Raw genomic sequence first — 18745 nt, forward strand, 5'->3', positions numbered from 1 at the left:
TTGCCAGGCTTCCCTGTCCTTCACCGTCTCTCAGAGCTTGCTCAAACTCACATCCATTGAGTCAGTGATGCCATCCAGCCGCCTTGTCCTCTGTCGTCCCCTTCTCCTCCTGCCTTCAATCTTTCCCAGCATCAGGGTCTTTTCTAATGAGTTGGCACTTCACATCAGGTGGCCAAAGTATTGGAGTTTCGTACAGTAGGCAAAGTAGGCTGATCAGTAATTCAACTCCTAGATATTTACCATAGTGAAAGCCTTGATAACTTGAGTGCACCAGGACACATGTACGAAAATGTTATTAATGGTACTCATCCTTAACTAGAAAGCATCCAAATGTCAAGCAGCAGAAGAATGGATAAATATATTTATGCAACAGAGAAAATGAATGAGTTGAAACTGTATGCAACAACATAGATGAATGTCAGGAATATGTTATAGGGAAAAAGTTTAAAAAGTAAGCTGCAGCATACATACAATATGTTTGCACTTAAAGTTCAAAAACAGTGGCTAAATTAAACAATACTTGTTCAGGAGACAAGTATATGTGGAAGAACTATAAAGAACATTAGATTATAAACACAGAATTTAGTATAGCTCTGACAAGGAAGGGAGTGGAAGTGAAATAGTAAAGGGCACACAGCAAGTTTAAAGATAATGTTCTTAGGAGAGGGTTTGAGATGTTAGCATAGGAAGAGCCTGAACTCACCTCTTCCCATAGGCACAACAAATTTAATTAAGTACATATGGAACATGGATGAAGAGAGCCTCTACAACAAAAGGTAAAAGGATAGCACTGAGATGGATAGGACAGACAGACAGTATTGCCAAGAGGAAAAACCACATCCCAGCCGCAGCAATCCACAACCGGGAGAGATAACAAAGGTATGGATCTTCTCTCTCAGTTGTGAGGGATTCAGGTTCCACATCAGCCATCCCAACCCCTAGATCCTACGCAGGAGAGACAAGCCCCTAAAATACCTGACTTTGAAAACCAGTGGGAAATGAATCCAGGAAAATTATAAAACTGCAGGGGACAGAAAACCCACTCCTGAAGGGAGGCAGGGAAACTCAGTTGATCTGAGTGTTCCACACAAAACACAAGATTGAGAAACATATGGACTGTAGGTAAAGGGGACCCAGTTACTAATCTTAAAACATCTGCCAGAGAGTCAGGAACCAACTGGGACACTCCCTGGGAACTGACATACTGGCTGAAGACAAAAAAAAATGTCTGCGTGCAGGATTGGAGTTCCCCAGCCAGTGGTTGAACTCTTGCACTCTGAAGGGGAGGTGTGGAGTCAGCCACTGGACTGCCAGAGATGTCACAGGACATTTCTTATGAAGACCACTCCTTCACGACTGGGAAAGATAACTGATTTCCTTAATACATAGACGTAAACAGGGAGACTTAGGCAAAATGAGACAGAGGGGTACATTCCAATCAGAAAATACAGCAAAAACTTCAGAGCTATGTCAAGGCTGTATGTTGCCACCTTGCTTATTTAACTTCTGTGCGGAGCACATCATGCAAAATGCTAGGCTGAATGAAGCACATGTTGGAATCAAGATTGCTGGGAGAACTATCAATAACCTCAGAAATGCAGATGAACCAACCTAATGGCAGAAAGCTTAAAGATCCTCTTGATAAAGATGAAAGAGGAGAGTGAAAAAGCTGGTTTAAAACTCAACATTCAAAAACTAAGATCATGGCATCAGGTCCCATCACTTCATGGCAAGTAGATGGGGAAACAGTGGAAACAGTGACAGATTTTGTTTTCTTGGGCTCCAGAATCACTGCAAATGGTGACTACAGCCATGAAATTAAAAGGTTATTGCTCTTTGGAAGAAAAACTATGACAAACCTAGATAGCATATTAAAAAGCAGAGACATCACTTTGCTGACAAAGGTCCGTATGGTCAAAACTATGGTTTTTCCAGTAGTCATGTACAGATGTGAGAGTTGGACCAGAAAGAAGGCTGAGTGCAGAAGAATTGTTGCTTTTGAATTGTGGTGTTGGAGAAGACTCTTGAGAGTCCCTTCGACAGCGTGGAGATGAAACCAGTCAATCCTATAAGAAATCAACCCTGAATACTCATTGGAAGGATTGATGCTGAAGCTGAAGCTCTTATACTTTGGCCGCCTGACGTGAAGAACTGACTTATTGAAAAGGACCCTGATGCTGGGAAAAGTTGAAGATAAAAGGAAAAGAGGGTGGCAGAGGACGAAGTGGTTAGATAGCATCACCAACTCAATGGACACGAGTTGGAGCAAACTCTTAGGGATAGTGAAGGCCAGGGAAATCTGGCGTGCTGCAGTCTATGGGGTTGCAAAGAGTTGGACATGACTTAGCAACTGAACAACGATAACAACAATAATAATCTATTTAGTGTGCAGTAACATTATGTCTTTAAAAACATTGTATATACCTTAATTAAAAAGTATTTTATTGCTAAAACTGCTGAACATCATAGGAACTTTAAGCAAGTCTTAATCTTTTAGCTGGTGGAGGGCCCTGCCTCATTGTTGATAAGTTTTGGTTGCTGAAGGTTGGAGAGCCTATGGTAATTTCTTAAAATAAGATGACAGTGAAGTTCACCACATTGATGGACTTTTCACAAATGATTTCTCTATAGCATGCAATGCTGTTTGTTAGCATTTTTACCTGAAGTAAAACTTTCAAAACTGGTGTCAGTCCTCTCGAATCCTGCTGCTCTTTTATGAACTAAGTTTACATAATACTCTTAAGTCCCTTGTCATCATTTCAGTAATCTTCATAGCATCCATACTAGGAGCAGGCTTATTTTATCTCAAGAAACCACTTTCTTTAATCATACATAAGAAGCATCTCCTTAAGTGTTAACGTATTCTCATGAGATTGCAATGAAATTCAGTCTCATCTTCAGACTCCACTTCTAATTCTAGTTCTCTTACTATTTTCACCACATTACTACCTCCACTGAAGTCTTAACCTCTCCAACCTTGTCCATGAGCGTTGGAATCAGCTTTTTCCAAACCTGTGTTAATGTTGATATTTTTACCTCTTCCCATGAAATATAAATATTCTTAATGACGTCCAGAATGGAGTTGCAAAGTTGGACACAGCTTTGCAACTGAACAACTAGAATGATGGATCCATTCCAGAAGGTTTTTTTCTTTCTTTCTTTTTTTTTTTTTTTGCCATGCCACATGGCTTACACGATCTTAATTCCTGGACCAGAGATAGAAACCAGGCCCCAGCAGTGAAAGTGATGAGTCCTAACTGTTGGGCCACTAGGGAATTCCCAAAAGGTTTTCAGTTGAATTTGCCCAGATCTATTATATGGGTCACTATGGCAGCTATAGCCTTAAGAATTGTTTTTTGTAAACCATGAGACTTGAATGTCAAAATTACTCCTTAATCCATGGACTGCAGAATGATTGTTGTTCTAGCAATCATAAAAACAACATTAATCTAATTGTACATCTTCTGTCAGTGTTCTTGAGCGACCAGATGCATCGTCAATGAACAGTAATATTTTGAAAGAAGTCTTGGTTTCTGAGCTGTAGGTCGCAATGGTAGGCTTAAATTACTCAGTAAGCCGTGTTATAAACAGATGTGCTGCCATCCAGGCTTTGCAGTTCCATTTATAGAGCACATCAGAGTGGATGTAGCAGAATCTTAAGGGCCCTGGGATTGGTTGTGCATTGGCTTCTACTTCAAGTCACTAGCGGCATTAGCCCCTAACAAGAGAGTCAGCCTGTCCTTCAAAACTTTGAAAACAGTCATTGACTTTTCCTCTCTAACTATGTAATTTCTAGATGGCATCTGCTTTCAATAGAAGGTCGTTTATCTACATTGAAAATTTGTTGTTTATCGTAGGCACCTTCGTTAATTGGGACTTAGCAGGTGGCTCAGTGATAAAGAATCCACCTGCCAATGCAGGAAACGCAGGAGATGTGGCTTCGATTCCTGGATTAGGAAGATCCCTTGGAGGAGGAAATGGCAATTGACCCCAGTATTCTTGCCTGGGAAATTCCATGGATGAAGGAGCCTGGCAGGCTATAGTCCATGGGGCTGCAAAAGAGCTGGACCCAACTGAGCGACTGAGCACAAGCACTTCATTAATTATTTTAGCTAGATCTTCTAGATCACTTGGTGCAGGTTCTACAAATACACTTGTTACTTCACCGTGTATTTTTATGTTCTGAGAATGGTTTCTTTCCTTAAACATTGTAAACCAGCCTCTGTTAGCTTTAGACATTTCTTCTGCAGCTTCTTCACCTCTCTTAGTCTTCATAAAATTGAAGAGTTAGGACCGTGTTTTGCATTAGGCTTTGGCTTATGGAATGTTATGGCTGATCTGTCCAGGTCGCCAACTCTTTCTCCATTATCACCAATTAAAGTGTTTCTTATCATTTCTTATCATTTGTATGTTCAGTGGAGTAACACTTTTTCCTTTAAGAACCTTTCCTTTACAGTCACAACTTGTTTGTTTGACTCAGGAGGCCTAGCTCTCAGCCTATCTTGACTTTCAGCATGCATTCTTCAGTGTATATGTCAGTCATGTCCAACTCTTTGTGACCCCATGAACTGTAGCAGACCAGACTCCTATGTCCATGGAATTCTTCAGGCCAGAAAAATGGAGTAGTTTGCCATGCTCTTCTCCAGGGGATCCTCCCAACCCAGGGATCGAACCTGGGTCTCCCATATTGCAGGCAGTAAGCTTATGGGTCTCTCACATTCCTCAGTAAGCTTAATCATTTCTAACTTTTGGTTTAAGGTGATTTAAAGTGCAATTCTTCCTTTCACTTGGACACTTAGAGACCTCTGTAGGGTTATCAATTGGCTTAATTTTAATATTGCTGTGTCTTCAGGAATTGTTATTGTTATTCAGTTGCTAAATGCTGTTCAACTCTTTGCAACCCCATGGACTTCAGCATGCCAGGCTTCTCTGTCCTTCACTATCTCCAGGAGTTTGCTCAAACTCATGTCCATTGAGTCGGTGATGCTATCCAACCACTCATCTTCTGTCACCCCCTTCTGCTGCACTCAGTCTTTCCCATCATCAGGGTGTTTTCCACTGAGTTGGCTCTTCACATCAGGTGGCTAAAGTATTGGAGCTTCAGCTTCCGCATCGGTCCTTCCAATGAATATTCAGGACTGATTTCCTTTAGGATTGACTGGTTTGATCTCCTTGCAGTCCAAAGGACTCTCAAGAGTCCTCCAGCACCCCAATTTGAAAGCATCAATTCTTTGGCATAACTTTTATTTAGTAATAAATACACATTCAGAAAACTTCAGGAGATAAGAGAACAGGGAAGCCTGGCGTGCTGCAGTTCGTGGGGTTGGAAAGAGTCAGACACTGAGCCACTGAACAACAGCAACAAATGTATTCAGAAAAAACTCAAAGAGAAAAGCACAGTGTTATGAATAGCTGTCTCTGAAGAGTGGAAATACAGGAAACTAAACTATTTTGTTCTTGATTTTATACAATGAACAGGTTACTTCTGTAATCAAGAAGCCAAATTATATTGACATAGGCATAACAATGATAGAAAAAAAAGGAAATGAATGCTATGACCAAAGACAGTGGTGCACACAGTTCCCAGGAGGCAATAAGATCTGCCCCAACTGGGTCTTCACCAGGGCTTCTCTGTTCTCCTCCCTGGGAACATTCCTTTTGAACCCATGTGCAATCCTACTTTTTTAGGGCTCAGCTTTACTAAGTCACCTAGAGAAGCCTTTGCTGCCATTGAGACTAAGTTCGTAACCCTCTTACATATTCTCATTATGTTTTAACATTTAAAGTAGTTTTTGAATTGAGGTATAATTGAGTTATAACATTAAGTTAGTTTCTAGCGTACAGCATAATGATTTGGTAAGTCTGGTTAACATCTACCACCATACGTGGTTATAATTCTTTTTTCCTGTGATAGAAAATGTTAATATTTATCTCTTTGCAATTTTAAAATATGTAATACATCGTTATTAACTGGAGTCACCATGCTGTACATGATATCGCCATGACTTGTTTATTTTATAACTGAAGTTTGTGCCTTTTGATCCCCTTCACCCATTTCATCTACCCTCCCCTTCACTCTCCTGACTTTGGCAACCAGTCTGTTCCCTGTGTCTGTGAGCTTGTGGTTTATTTTTTTTTTAAGATTCTGCGTGTAAGTGGATCCTGTGGCATTTCTCTCTCTCTGACTTGTTTCAGTTAGCATAACACCCTCAAGGTCCATTCAAGTTGTCACAAATGGTAGGATTTCATTCTTTTGATGGCTTAATTCCATTCTGAATATATACCACGTCTTCTTTATCCATTCATTTGTTGATGGGTACCTAGATCTTGGCTATTATAAATAATGCTACAATGATCATGATATAATGGTACCTATATCTTTTTGAATTAATGTTTTTATATTACTTGGATAAATACCCAGAGGGGAAGTTGCTGGATCACATGATATTTCTACTGTTAATTTTTTGAGAATCCTGCTTACTGTTTTCCATAGTGAATACACCAATTTACATTTCCACCAGCAGTGCTGAAGTGTTCCCTGTTCTCCACATCCCTCACCAACATTTGTTGTTTCTTATCTTTTTGATAAATGTTATTCTAAATAATCTGAAATAATCACAAAGTTTTATCAAAAACTTGCTAGTACAGAGAATTTTTTTTCTTGAACCATTTAAGAGTAAGTTATCAACCTGATGCCTCACCACTCCCAAATACTTTAGTGTGTGTTTCCTAAAGAAAAAGTGTTGTCCAGCGTCACGTATATAACCATCAGAATCAAGAAATTAATGGTAATAATAGAACTACCATCTAACACTCAAGAGTTTCACCCATTGTCCTTTTTTAAAACAATTTATTTTTTGGTTGTGCAGGGTCTTCACTGCTGTGCGGACTTTCTCTAGTTGTGACGAGAGGGCTGTTCTGTAGCTGCACTGTGCAGCTTCTCATTGCTGTGGCTTCTCTTGTTGCAGAGCACAGGCTCTAGGGCACATGGGCTTATGTAGTTGTGGCTCCCAGGCTCTAGAACGCAGGCTCAGTAGTTGTGGCACATGGGCTTAGTCGCTCAATGACACGTGGGTTCCTGGATCAGGAATCAAACCCATGTCTCCTGCATTGGTAGGCAGATTCTTTACCATTGAGCCACCAGGGAAGCCCTAATTATCCTTTTTTATAGAAAATGGTTGTTTAGAATTATGTTACATTTAGTTATCTTGTCTCTTTAGTCTCTAATTCTGGAAGAAATCCTTCAACTTTTTAATTTTTTAAAGTTTATTTTTTAACTTCTGTGACTTCAACACTTCTGAAGATTTTATACTGCATACTTCGTAGTATATCCCTAAATTTAGATACATTTGAAGTTTCCTCATAAGTAGGTGCAGATTATGCTTGTTTGGTGGGAAGTATACAGAAGAATAATGCTGTATTCTCAGTGTATCCTAACATGCAGTGCACAATTCCAATCCATGTCTTTACTGACGGTGTTCATGATCATTTGGTTAAGGTGGTGTCTGCTAGGCTGCTCCACTGCAAAGTTACTTTCTCCTTTAGAATTAATACTTTGTAAGGTGTTACCTTGAAAATATGTGAATATCTTATTCTTCATTAAACTTTAAATATATTTTTAATATGTATATGTATTTTTTAAAAACATGAGTGGTCTGTGATGATCTTTTATTTTATTTATTTATTTTGCCATGTGGGTTCTTAGTTCTCTGACCAGGGTTTGAACCCGTTCCCCTTGTATTGGAAGCACAGAGTGTTAACCACTGGACTGCCAGTTCAGTTCAGTTCAGTTCAGTCGCTCAGTTGTGTCCAACTCTTTGCGACCCCGTGAATTGCAGCACGCCAGGCCTCCCTGTCCATCACCAACTCTCAGAGTTCACTCAAACTCATGCCCATCAAGTCAGTGATGCCATCCAGCCGTCTCATCCTCTGTCGCCCCCTTCTCCTTCTGCCCCCAGTCCCTCCCAGCATCAGGGTCTTTTCCAATGAGTCAACTCTTCGCATGAGGTGGCCAAAGTACTGGAGTTTCAGCTTCAACATCAGTCCTTCCAATGAACACCCAGGACTGATCTCCTTTAGGATGGACTGGTTGGATCTCCTTGCAGTCCAAGGGACTCACAAGAGTCTTCTCCAACACCACAGTTCAAAAGCATCAATTTTTTGGTGCTCAGTTTTCTTCACAGTCCAACTCTCACATCCATACATGACCACTGGAGAAACCATAGCCTTGACCAGATGGACCTTTGTTGGCAAAGTAATGTCTCTGCTTTTTAATATGCTGGCTAGGTTGGTCATGACTTTCCTTCCAAGGAGTAAGCGTCTTTTAATTTCATGGCTGCAGTCACCATCCGTATGATTTTGGAGCCCCCAAAAATAAAGTCTGACACTGTTTCCACTGTCTCTCCATCTATTTCCCATGAGGTGATGGGACCAGATGCCATGATCTTAGTTTTCTGAATGTTAAGCTTTAAGCCAACTTTTTCACTCTCCTCTTTCACTTTCATCAAGAGACTCTTTAGTTCCTCTTCACTCTCTGCCATAAGGGTGGTGTCATCTGCATATCTGAGGTTATTGATATTTCTCCCAGCAATCTTGATTCCAGCTTGTGCTTCTTCCAGCCCAAGGTTTCTCATGATGTTCTCTGCATATAAGTTAAATAAGCAGGGTGACAATATACAGCTTTGATGGACTCCTTTTCCTATTGGGAACCAGTCTGTTGTTCCATGTCCAGTCCTAACTGTTGCTTCCTGACCTGCATACAGTGGTCTGGTATTACCATCTCTTTCAGAATTTTCCACAGTTTATTGTGATCCACACAGTTGAAGGCTTTCGTGTAGTCAATAAAGCAGAAATGCCAGGGAAGTCCCTAAATATATTTTTAACTTAATTTGTCCCTATGGGCTCAGGTACCATTTTATTCGGTGATTTTAATCCATTAGTACCATTATTTATTCTGATGTTTAAGTTGTCCCTGAGTGGTCAGTGGGACACCTTGCAAGCTGACTTCTCTTATCATTGTGCCACGTCCCTGTCAATACTTGGGCATTTCCATTCTTTCTGGCATAACAGATCTGATCTATCAGACTGTTATTACATTGATACCTTCCCTTCCTCAGTGCTAGAATCGGCCTGTTCTCTAAGGAGCTTGGTTCCTTTTGGAGGAGAATGGTTTCTAGAAGCCAAGGTTTGCTTCAGGTACACTCATTGCTCTTGGAGTGTTGTTTCTCCCAGGCAGTGTCAGTGGCCAGAGCTTAGGGTATGTATGTATGTATGCATACACACTTACTTGCATCCATATTCACATCTGTACTTCTGTATACTGAAAACCATCAGTTCACACCAGTACCTTAAATTCTAACCTATCACCACAGGGTTCATTCTGATGTTCTCTTTTTTTAATATTTGTACTTCTCACACAGTGGGAGAGCTGGGGCTTCCGTATCTTTATTTTATTTATTTAAAATCACTCTGTATGCAGACAGTCTTCTATCTCTTTGGCAACTCTCTTCCTTGCGTGGATATCTTTGTAGGTTCTGACACCCTTTGTTGGGCTCCCCCTGTGTGTAGATGTCCTCCACACTTTATTCAGCCTCTGACAGCCAACACAAGGCCGTTGCTCCTACGAACGTCCCTCTCTCCCTGCTCGGGCTCTGACGTACCACGTCAGGCTCATTCTCTGTATCCCCACCTTGTCCTACTTTTGTTTTAAGAGCCATACTCTGGTCCAAATGCAGTAGTTCAGACTTGTGCACAGAATTCATGGCCACTTGTTATCTTCAGAGTTCTATTCTAGAGTTGTAATATTTGGATGCATGAAATGATGGAATATTGGAGGATATTAACTGTGTACAATAATGCATATGGTTCTTAGATTTTTTTTTTTCAAGAATCTTTTTATTATTCCTGGGTCGGGAAGATCCCCTGGAGAAAGGATAGGCTACCTACTCCAATATTCTTGGGCTTCCCTTGTGGCTCAGCTGGTAAAGAATCCGCCTGCGGTGTGGGAGACCTGGGTTCGATCCCTGGGTTGGGAAGATCCCTTGGAGAATGAAAAGACTACCCACTCCAGTATTCTGGCCTGGAGAATTCCATGGACTGTATAGTCCATGGGGTCACAAAGAGTTAAAAAAAACAACTGAGCGATTTTCACTCACTTTATTGAAGTATTATATATATATTGAAAAGTGTAAAGATTACAAAGATGTGTTTTGAACTATCAAAGAGTGAACATAGCCGTAAAATCTTCACCTAGGTCAAGAAATAAAATATCGTTATCCTAGGAGCCTGACCCGTGACCTTTCCCTGGCATTCCTTATTAGAGACTGTCAATATGACCAACAGAAATAAACTGCACTCTTTAAATTATATGTCTCAATTAGTGGCATAATGAAAAAAATGGAACTTCAGTAAGTATACACGATTGACTCTTTTGAAAAAGTATATTGGAGAAGTTAATTATAGCTTTTGGGGGAGAAGTTTTATCCTTCAGTTTGAGAAAGTTCAGAGCAGTCAGTCACTAGGGGGCAGCCTGCACTGCTTCCACTTTAGAAATAGTTGTATCCTTTTGTTAGTAACTTGGATTATTTTTCATGGAAGGAAGCAAATGTTACCTCAAAGAAAGAAGTATTTCGGTATTCACAGATAGGAAGAAAATGGACACAGTTACTTTATTCTCCTGTAAATCAACTGCAAGGACAGATTCCGTGGTTAAATCTCTTTCAGCATTTAGGAAAGCTGGCTTTGCTTTTGTAACCCCGGCAGAGCATCTGAATTTGAATGGGTTCAGAAGGGTTTTTGAGTCTAAACAAGCTTCAGATAATTTATCCACACCTTCCTTTAATCCTTCCTTTTCTGCAGATTTCCCCCAAGTACCCTTCTGGATTCAAGTTAAGTCAGAGAAAAAAAAAAAAGGCACAGCTCAGAATTCTTCTAGCCACTTCCATTTGGTATTGCTTAGTGGTAGTTCCTTTTGGTAGTGCCCTGTGAAAAATATCAGAGAAAGCTTGAGAGAAAAGTTGGTCATCCTTGACATCAGTTCTTTACCCTTCCTTTCCTCATGCCCTTCTAGTTTTGTATATTTCTTTTCTAAGTGGACTGATAAACTTTGCATTTCATGCATATCCCTAGAATAGATGAACCCATGTCCGGATAATTGTTGTCTTCTCGTTCTCCATAACTTTTTACTATAATCTAATGTTATTTCTTCCTTTCTATAGATAGAGACATTGGGATCTACCAGTATTATGACAAGAAAGAGCCATCAGGTAAAGTATCTGTTCTACTGAACTGATTTTTATAAACTTACTATTCTAAATTATAAAATACTGACTTAAAAACTCTGTTTTTATGCACTTTAAATTCTAGAATTTTGAGAAAGTTTACTCCAATTCTTTAGAAAAATGCTGAAGTTAATATCTGTTTTATGTAAAATAAAGCAGTATTGAGAAAATGCTATAGCAGAACATGAAAATTTTCATTTTACTTCTGATTAAACTGATAACTGGACAGTATGTTCTCGTTTTTTTATCACTGTCCCAGTAGAGGGCATTGTTAATGCATGGGTCTCACTAATGCTGGTCTCCTGGATCCTTACCTGATATCTGGAATAGGCATTTCTGAGTGAATGATCAATTTTCTTTATCTGATTAATCCTGTTAATCCCAGAAGTTTCTTGATGGGCCAAAAGGTCTTCCCAGCTAGAGTTACTTCCTGTTTGGTCTCTGTTGAAGTGGAGCTTGTGTGGGCATCCCAGGTGCTTAGCTTGGTGGTTAATAGGCTGACTTCATGGTTCTGATGACAGACTGAAGTAGCTTCTGTTCTGGGCTCAGTTGCAGTTCCCTTTCCCTATCTGATGAGATTGCAAACTCAGGATATTGGCCCACCCGTTGTGCTGTGTAAGCCTTTTCACTTCAAATTTAGGAAATCTTCCATGAAATGAAAACATCCAAATTATGGCATTTTCCAACTGCCTTTTAAAAAGTTTAGCATAATTTATTAATCTCAATAATGTGCATATGCACATATAAAATTAAGTATAATAAAAGTAATTTCCACCTTTTTGTCTTTTTTCTAATCATCTGCAAAATCAGCAACAGATCATGGTAACTTAGAAGAAAAGCAGAGACTGGCAGAATGTAAGTTTACTTTATATTTTTTTGAATTATTATAAAACTGGAATTTTAATATCCCTGAAGATTCTGTCTTAAAAACATATTTTAAGCTGTCTGTACAAATAGGAAATGTTATTCCTTCCAAATTTCTTAAAAATTTCTATTGTTTAGGTGCATAAACATATGAGTAAGAATTATATTGTTAGAAATTTCTGATTTAGACCATTGAAATCTCTCTCAACTTTTGGTGAGATATGTGCTTATGTAAACAGCATAAGCTTATGATATATGCTTATGACTAAGATATATGCTTTTGTATTTCTTAATGAACTGCATTTATCTTATTTAATATACTTAAACTAAGTGTACTATGGTTCTGTTAACATTTTATTATCCACATTATACCTAAATTATTATTTTGTTTTAACCATTGTAAGAAAATAAGATTTGTAATTATCAGTATTAACATTTTATTCTCTCTAGTCTTTACTAATTTCAAATATATAAACATGTTATATATGTAATATGGCTACAGTATAATATGGCTAAAATATGACTTTTATTTAGAATATAAGCGGGGCTAAATATTCTACTTGTTCTCATTTTAAATGGTCAAGCTAACATTTAGCTTTTAAAAATACTGTATTAGTACGTGTGGCAGAGATTTGAAACTTTTTACATATGCTCTGCACATTGTAAATTATGTTTATAGAAGTCATTAATTTGCTTAAATAAAACAGCATTCTCCTATAAAAATTTTAATATCTGTATATATTTTATACTACATATATATGCACATAAAACACATGTGCACACATTTAAAATTGTTTAGGAAAATTCAGAGATGAATTCATTTTTGTGATGAAATAGGTGTCATATCACTGTAATGAATTTATTATTTTTTAATTCTTTTAAACAGAACTTTTTAGTTTGTTTTCGGCTATCATTGAGATTCTCCTAAATAACTTAACTTTTAAAACAAAGCAAAGGCTTATCATTATTGAATTGTGTAGATTTTAGAGAGAATTATTTTATGTAGAAAAGAGCACTATTAGTGTCTAATTTATTAAAATTTAGATTTCCCTCAATGTGTGATGCTTAATTTTAAATTCATTTTCTGTGTATTATTTTTAAAATTTTATTTCTTTCCTCACTATTCATTTACTTGTAGGAGTTTTCAGATCTGATAGATTATTTGCAGAGTTTAGAATTTCTTTTGTATTGAATTTTTTAATTATTTATATGAAAATAAATTTGCTTCTGTGGTAAAGAGTGGATCATTAACTGTTACATACTAGGTTCACAAGCTTTGAAAACTTTCCCAGGGATTCTCTGAGCATTGTTAGTTGTCATCATAAAATTATGATCATGGAGATTGTTTTGTGGTAAAAATCCTGTTTCTATGACAAAGCCTTTCAAAGGCTGTCATTTGATGATGGAAATGAAGGCTACTTCCTTTCAAGTAAGGAGGTGTTTTATTTTAATCTTCCTAAGGCACACTGCTCAGCAGAGTTTCCTTTTTAAATCATGTTCAGCTAACTGTAGTACATGTTTTGTTTTCCAGCACGAGATTTTCCATGGACGCTCAAAAACAGACGCCCAGAAAAACTTCGAGACTCACTCAAGGAGTTGGAGGTATCTTTCCAAAAGTTTCAAAATGGCAACGAACAAATCTGTTTTAAAACATCTTTCAACAGCTTTAATTGTCATAAAGGATCAGTTCTCGTGGTGATGATAGTGTTGCTTTTGTCCAGTGAGGAGTTCCAAAACAGTTGCATCTTTGTGTGGCATGCTGATATATATATATATATATATTTTTTTTTTTTCTGCTTGCAAATCAGAAGCTCTTTAACTGATAACGACAATGTGTATAGCCAACTGCAGTCTCGCTTTTTCTGTTTCCTTCAGGAGCTGATGCAAAACAGTCAGTGTCTGCTGAGCAAATGGAAGAACAAATATGTCTGTCAGGTAAAAAGGCTTGACATGCTTTCGCAGTGTTTAACCAGTGGAGCTGAAAACTATGCGGTAATTGGTATTCTTGTGTTATGATAGGTAATGGACATAAACTTTTCAGGAGCAGGTATTTCATAGTTTGAATTCTAGTCATTCTAGAACTAACATTTGATTGACTCAGGCTGCCTCATTAATGAGTATAGTTGACACTATAAGCACGAATAACCATTTTTTCAGATGGTATTTTTTGTCATAGATTTAATCGTATTTTTGAATGAAGGTGAGACCATGGGAGAAAAAGTTTTTTGACCACTCTTGCAAGCATTTGTGCACAGCATGCTTACGGAAATTGACAAGCCAACTAGCATTAGACCTACCATAAGACATTTGCTGTAACTTTTCGAATCCTCTAAGCTGCACTGTTTAATATGGTAGCTAATAGTCACCTGTGGCTATTTAAATGTAAATTTAAAATAATTTAAATTAAAAATTCAGTTCCTCAGTTGCACTACCCACATTTTAAGTGCTCAGTCACCACGTATTATCATGTAGACAATATAGCTACAGAGCATTTCCATCATGTAATGTTCTTTGGGATAGGACTATTAGAGCATGGACAAGGTGAGGTACATGTTGAATGGGTCTAGATTCAGGACATAATAATCGCTTGTCCACTGATCACAAAATAATGGACAAATGTCTCAGCTGTGTCAGTAGGCTTAAAAAATACTATCTGCCTGGAAAAATGTTACTTGCTTATGATAAAAAGTCATTAGTCATATTCTACTCATACATGTAGTTGAAGTTACATCAGTACTACTCATAATTATAGCTATTTTATGGAATTAAATATCCTGCATCAACTCAAATTCTTACTGGTTTACAATGTGATTTACATATTTTAGGTCTGACTACCCTTGTTTGAAGTTTAGACCTGTGGCTCCATCCATAAATCTATAACATTGAATTTGTAGTAATTACAAACTTATCTTAATCTACTATTTAAGTGAGTATAGACTCTCATTTTAGTGGACTCTAGTGTTTCCTCATTTTTTGTTTAAACTAGTCTCCTTTTACTCAGAAAAGTGACTTTATTTACCTCCTCAACCATCACAATTAGAACTTTTCAGAGACTGCTTACAAAGCTGAATTAATATTTTAGAACCATAATACTTCTTAAAATGAACTTAGGATATTGTTGAAAAGAGTGCTTAAAATAAACAGGATATTGTTGAAAAGGATGAAATTATTTAAAAATTCATAATTTGTTTTCATAAAAGTTTTAATCAAACTTTAAAACTTGAATACAAAATATGTACCAGAAAGTTTTAAACTTAGTACAACTCAAATTGTACTTCTCAATGTCATTACTCACTTTAAAAGCTGGTTCAAAATTCCTTGACTGGAGGGCAAGCCTACCACCTATAGCAAGAGGTGTGCCTCATGGCCTCCACCCTTACCATTGCACAGGTAAGTTGGAACTTGTCAGGCATCTTAAAATATGCAGTGGAGCATCCCACTAGGCAATACTTTTAAAATAGACTTTATTGTATTTTAATTTAATAAGCAGGTTTGTGTGTACATGTGTATGGGAGAATATGAAGAGGGATATCCCTCACTGTTGAATTAATTAAACTCCGAAAATGAATTTGCATGATAGAATATATATAAAATTACTGTCATCATTTACAGCAACCTGATAATACTGATTTCTTAGGCCGTTGTACCAATGACTCTGCTTTTAACACTTCCAATGGAACTTATCTTTATGTTCTGTCATATTTTGTACTTTCTTTCTATGATTGATATGATATTCTTTAAATTAACCTTTTAATATCAGCACATCTTTGGTGTGATATATTTCAACAAGATAACTTGACCTTCTCTGCCCACAAGTCCAGGTTAGTCTCCACATCATTAGGGCCTATTTTTAAAAATTTATTTATTTATTTTAATTGGAGGATAATTACTTTACAATATTGTGATGGTTTTTGCCATACATCAGTAGAATCGGCCATAGGTATACATGTGTCCCCTCCATCCTGAACCTCCCCCCCCCAACCCCGCCCCGACCTCCATCTGCATCCTATCCCTTCAGATTGTCACAGAGCACCAGCTTTGGGTGCCTTACCTCATCCATCAAACTCACACTGGTTATCTGTTTTACATATGCTAATGTATATGTTTCAGTGCTGTTCTCTCAAATCATACCACCCTCTCCTTGTAGGCCTTTGAAAGACCTCCTAGCATTATCCACCCACTTCCTCAGTTTCTAGACAGGACTATTAGCGACGTCTTCTGAAAATATGTTTGTCTTATTCTTAAAGATCTCTAGTAGGACAGTAAATTAAAAATTTGGTGCTCAAGCTAAATTTTCAGAAGGATCCCCTTAACCTTTTGTTAGTTGGAAAATAAGCAAACCATCTCTACAGACTCTCCAGGGGGGTCCCCTTTTTTGTGCATTATTTGTGACTCTAAAGATAACATGAGCTTAAATTTTTATTAATAATTTCTCCATGTATTTAACCCTAAAATGGCAGCAGTTGACCACAACATAATATTCTGTAACTCTTAGAAAAGAAGTGGAAAAAGTTCCTCAGTATCGTGGTGCTAAACATAATTGTACTCTTCAGTTTCTGACTGTGGCCACTCCTTAACTAATGTAAATCTTTTAGCGCCACCTGCCCCTCTTCCCCAGGAAAGGGACAACTTTAGGCTATATGGAGTTTCTCATGGTTATCTTCTTTTCAAGGGATCCTTATTTCTTCAAAAGGTTCAATTGTTCAGGATTTAGCAAGGCATCTACAACAACATAAAGAATTTCAGAAGATGCAATCTGAGCCTGGATTTTTCCCTCTGATGAATGTTTTTTTTTTTTTTTAATGGGTTATCATTATTGTCAAAGCTAAGTTCATGTTGTTGATTCAGTGACACATAAATTGTACCATTTAAAAACTAATTCCTTCTACTTGTAAATTCAGAACAGTTTATAAATCTAGACTTACCTATACATACATTCTTTATGAAATTGTCTTTTGAAGGTGGTTTTTCAGACTGTACCTATTCCTAGTTTGAAATGAATAAAAAGTGAGATATAATTTAGAGTTGTAGTTTCACTAGCTATCACATATATTTCTCATTGTTTTTATGGTCTCCTAAAATTATTTTGAGAAAATGTTTAATAATTTCTTGTTTTGAATTTCTTAATTGATTTTCCAAACTATTCTTAGGGAATAATAGTTTCAGCATTAATGTACTATTAAATTGTACATTGCTGAGGTGAAAATTTTTAATTCCTTAAATTGTTCTTTAAGTCACATTGATGTTTTCAGATTACTACATAAGTAGTTAAAAGGAATATAATTATTAAGATAGATTTAGCTTCATGTATATTGATTTTAGGTTAAATTGTTTAAATCACATATATACATTCAACTATAAAAGTATGATATAGTCATCTTTACCCTGATTTCTTTCTATATTTGTTTGACATTTTCTGATACAATTTTAAAATGCCAAGAAAAGATAGTTTTCTTTTTAAGTTCTTATCATAAATTACTTGACAGGCTATGTAAAAGTAGAAATTATTTTCCAAGCCTGTCACAGATGAACTGTGACCTTATGGAGCTCATTTAATCATGACTTCCTCAGTTGTAGAATGTATAGTATCATTACCTGATCTTTCATTTTAACAACTTGTATGAAAACCAATTTTGGTTTTGTCATAAAACAATAATTGACAAACCGTGGTTTTAAGTTACAATTACTAGTAATAGCATTTTATTTATAACAAAACCCATCACACAGTATTTACTGACAGGCACTTCAGTGCCACCATTGTGGGAGGCAATAAAAATGTGTATAAAGTGTGAGCTGAGTTGCCAGCATAATCTAGTCAAGGAAAAGAGATATATAAAATCACTAGGATGCTAGTGAGTGCTGAGTTGTGTGACACTAAGTTAAAAAGATAGTAAGAATTCACATGTTGATGTTTGGTAGAAATCAACACCATACTGTAAAGCAATTATCCTTCAATGAAAAATAAATACTTTTTTTAAAAAGTAAGAATTTAGAGAAAGCACAGAGATTAACCTGACAGTTGGGATGTAGGCTAAAACATGAAAACCAGAGGTGGTTTGTGCAAAAGGCAAATGAAATGGGATAATTATTTTCTGAAAACAACAAACTAGGGGGTTTCCGGACTTGAAGATGCTGAGCACAGAGTAGAAGTAAGATGCCCAGGCTGAAAATAACAGAGAATAAGTTAAGAGTCTGTATCTGCAATGGTGAGATCTTCCCCTGCTCCTTCCCTCCTCCAGCACTGAGGTTTATATCTCACTGTAACTTGGAGGATTCCTCTCTAACAAAGTAGATTATTACTCCCAGTTCAGTTCAGTCGCTCAGTCATGTCCAACTCTTTGCGACCCCATGGACTGCAGCACGCCAGACTTCCATGTCCATCACCAATTCCCAGAGCTTTCTCAAACTCATGTCCATTGAGTCGGTGCTGCCATCCAACCATCTCATCCTCTGTCGTCCCCTTCTCCTCCTGCCTTCAATCTTTCCCAACATCAGGGTCTTTTCAGATGAGTCAGGTCTTTTCATCAGGTGGCCAAAGTATTGGAGTTTCGGCTTCAGCATCAGTCCTTCCATTGAATATTCAGGACTGATTTCCTTTAGGA

The 18745-nt window shown here is 37.4% G+C and overlaps 1 protein-coding gene across 1 annotated transcript in view; it reads left to right on the forward strand.

Annotated features, from left to right (window-relative positions):
* LOC122703108 (WD repeat containing planar cell polarity effector) overlaps positions 1–18745 on the forward strand; it is a 267027-nt gene that overhangs the window by 91789 nt on the left and 156493 nt on the right. Inside the window, exons 5-8 of the mRNA XM_043917188.1 lie at positions 11217–11264; positions 12090–12134; positions 13675–13745; positions 14019–14078. Of these exons, the coding sequence (XP_043773123.1) occupies positions 11217–11264; positions 12090–12134; positions 13675–13745; positions 14019–14078 (224 nt within the window). The remainder of the gene's footprint in view (positions 1–11216; positions 11265–12089; positions 12135–13674; positions 13746–14018; positions 14079–18745) is intronic.

The sequence above is a fragment of the Cervus elaphus genome, chromosome 11, assembly GCF_910594005.1.
Source record: "Cervus elaphus chromosome 11, mCerEla1.1, whole genome shotgun sequence".
Taxonomy (NCBI): domain Eukaryota; kingdom Metazoa; phylum Chordata; class Mammalia; order Artiodactyla; family Cervidae; genus Cervus; species Cervus elaphus.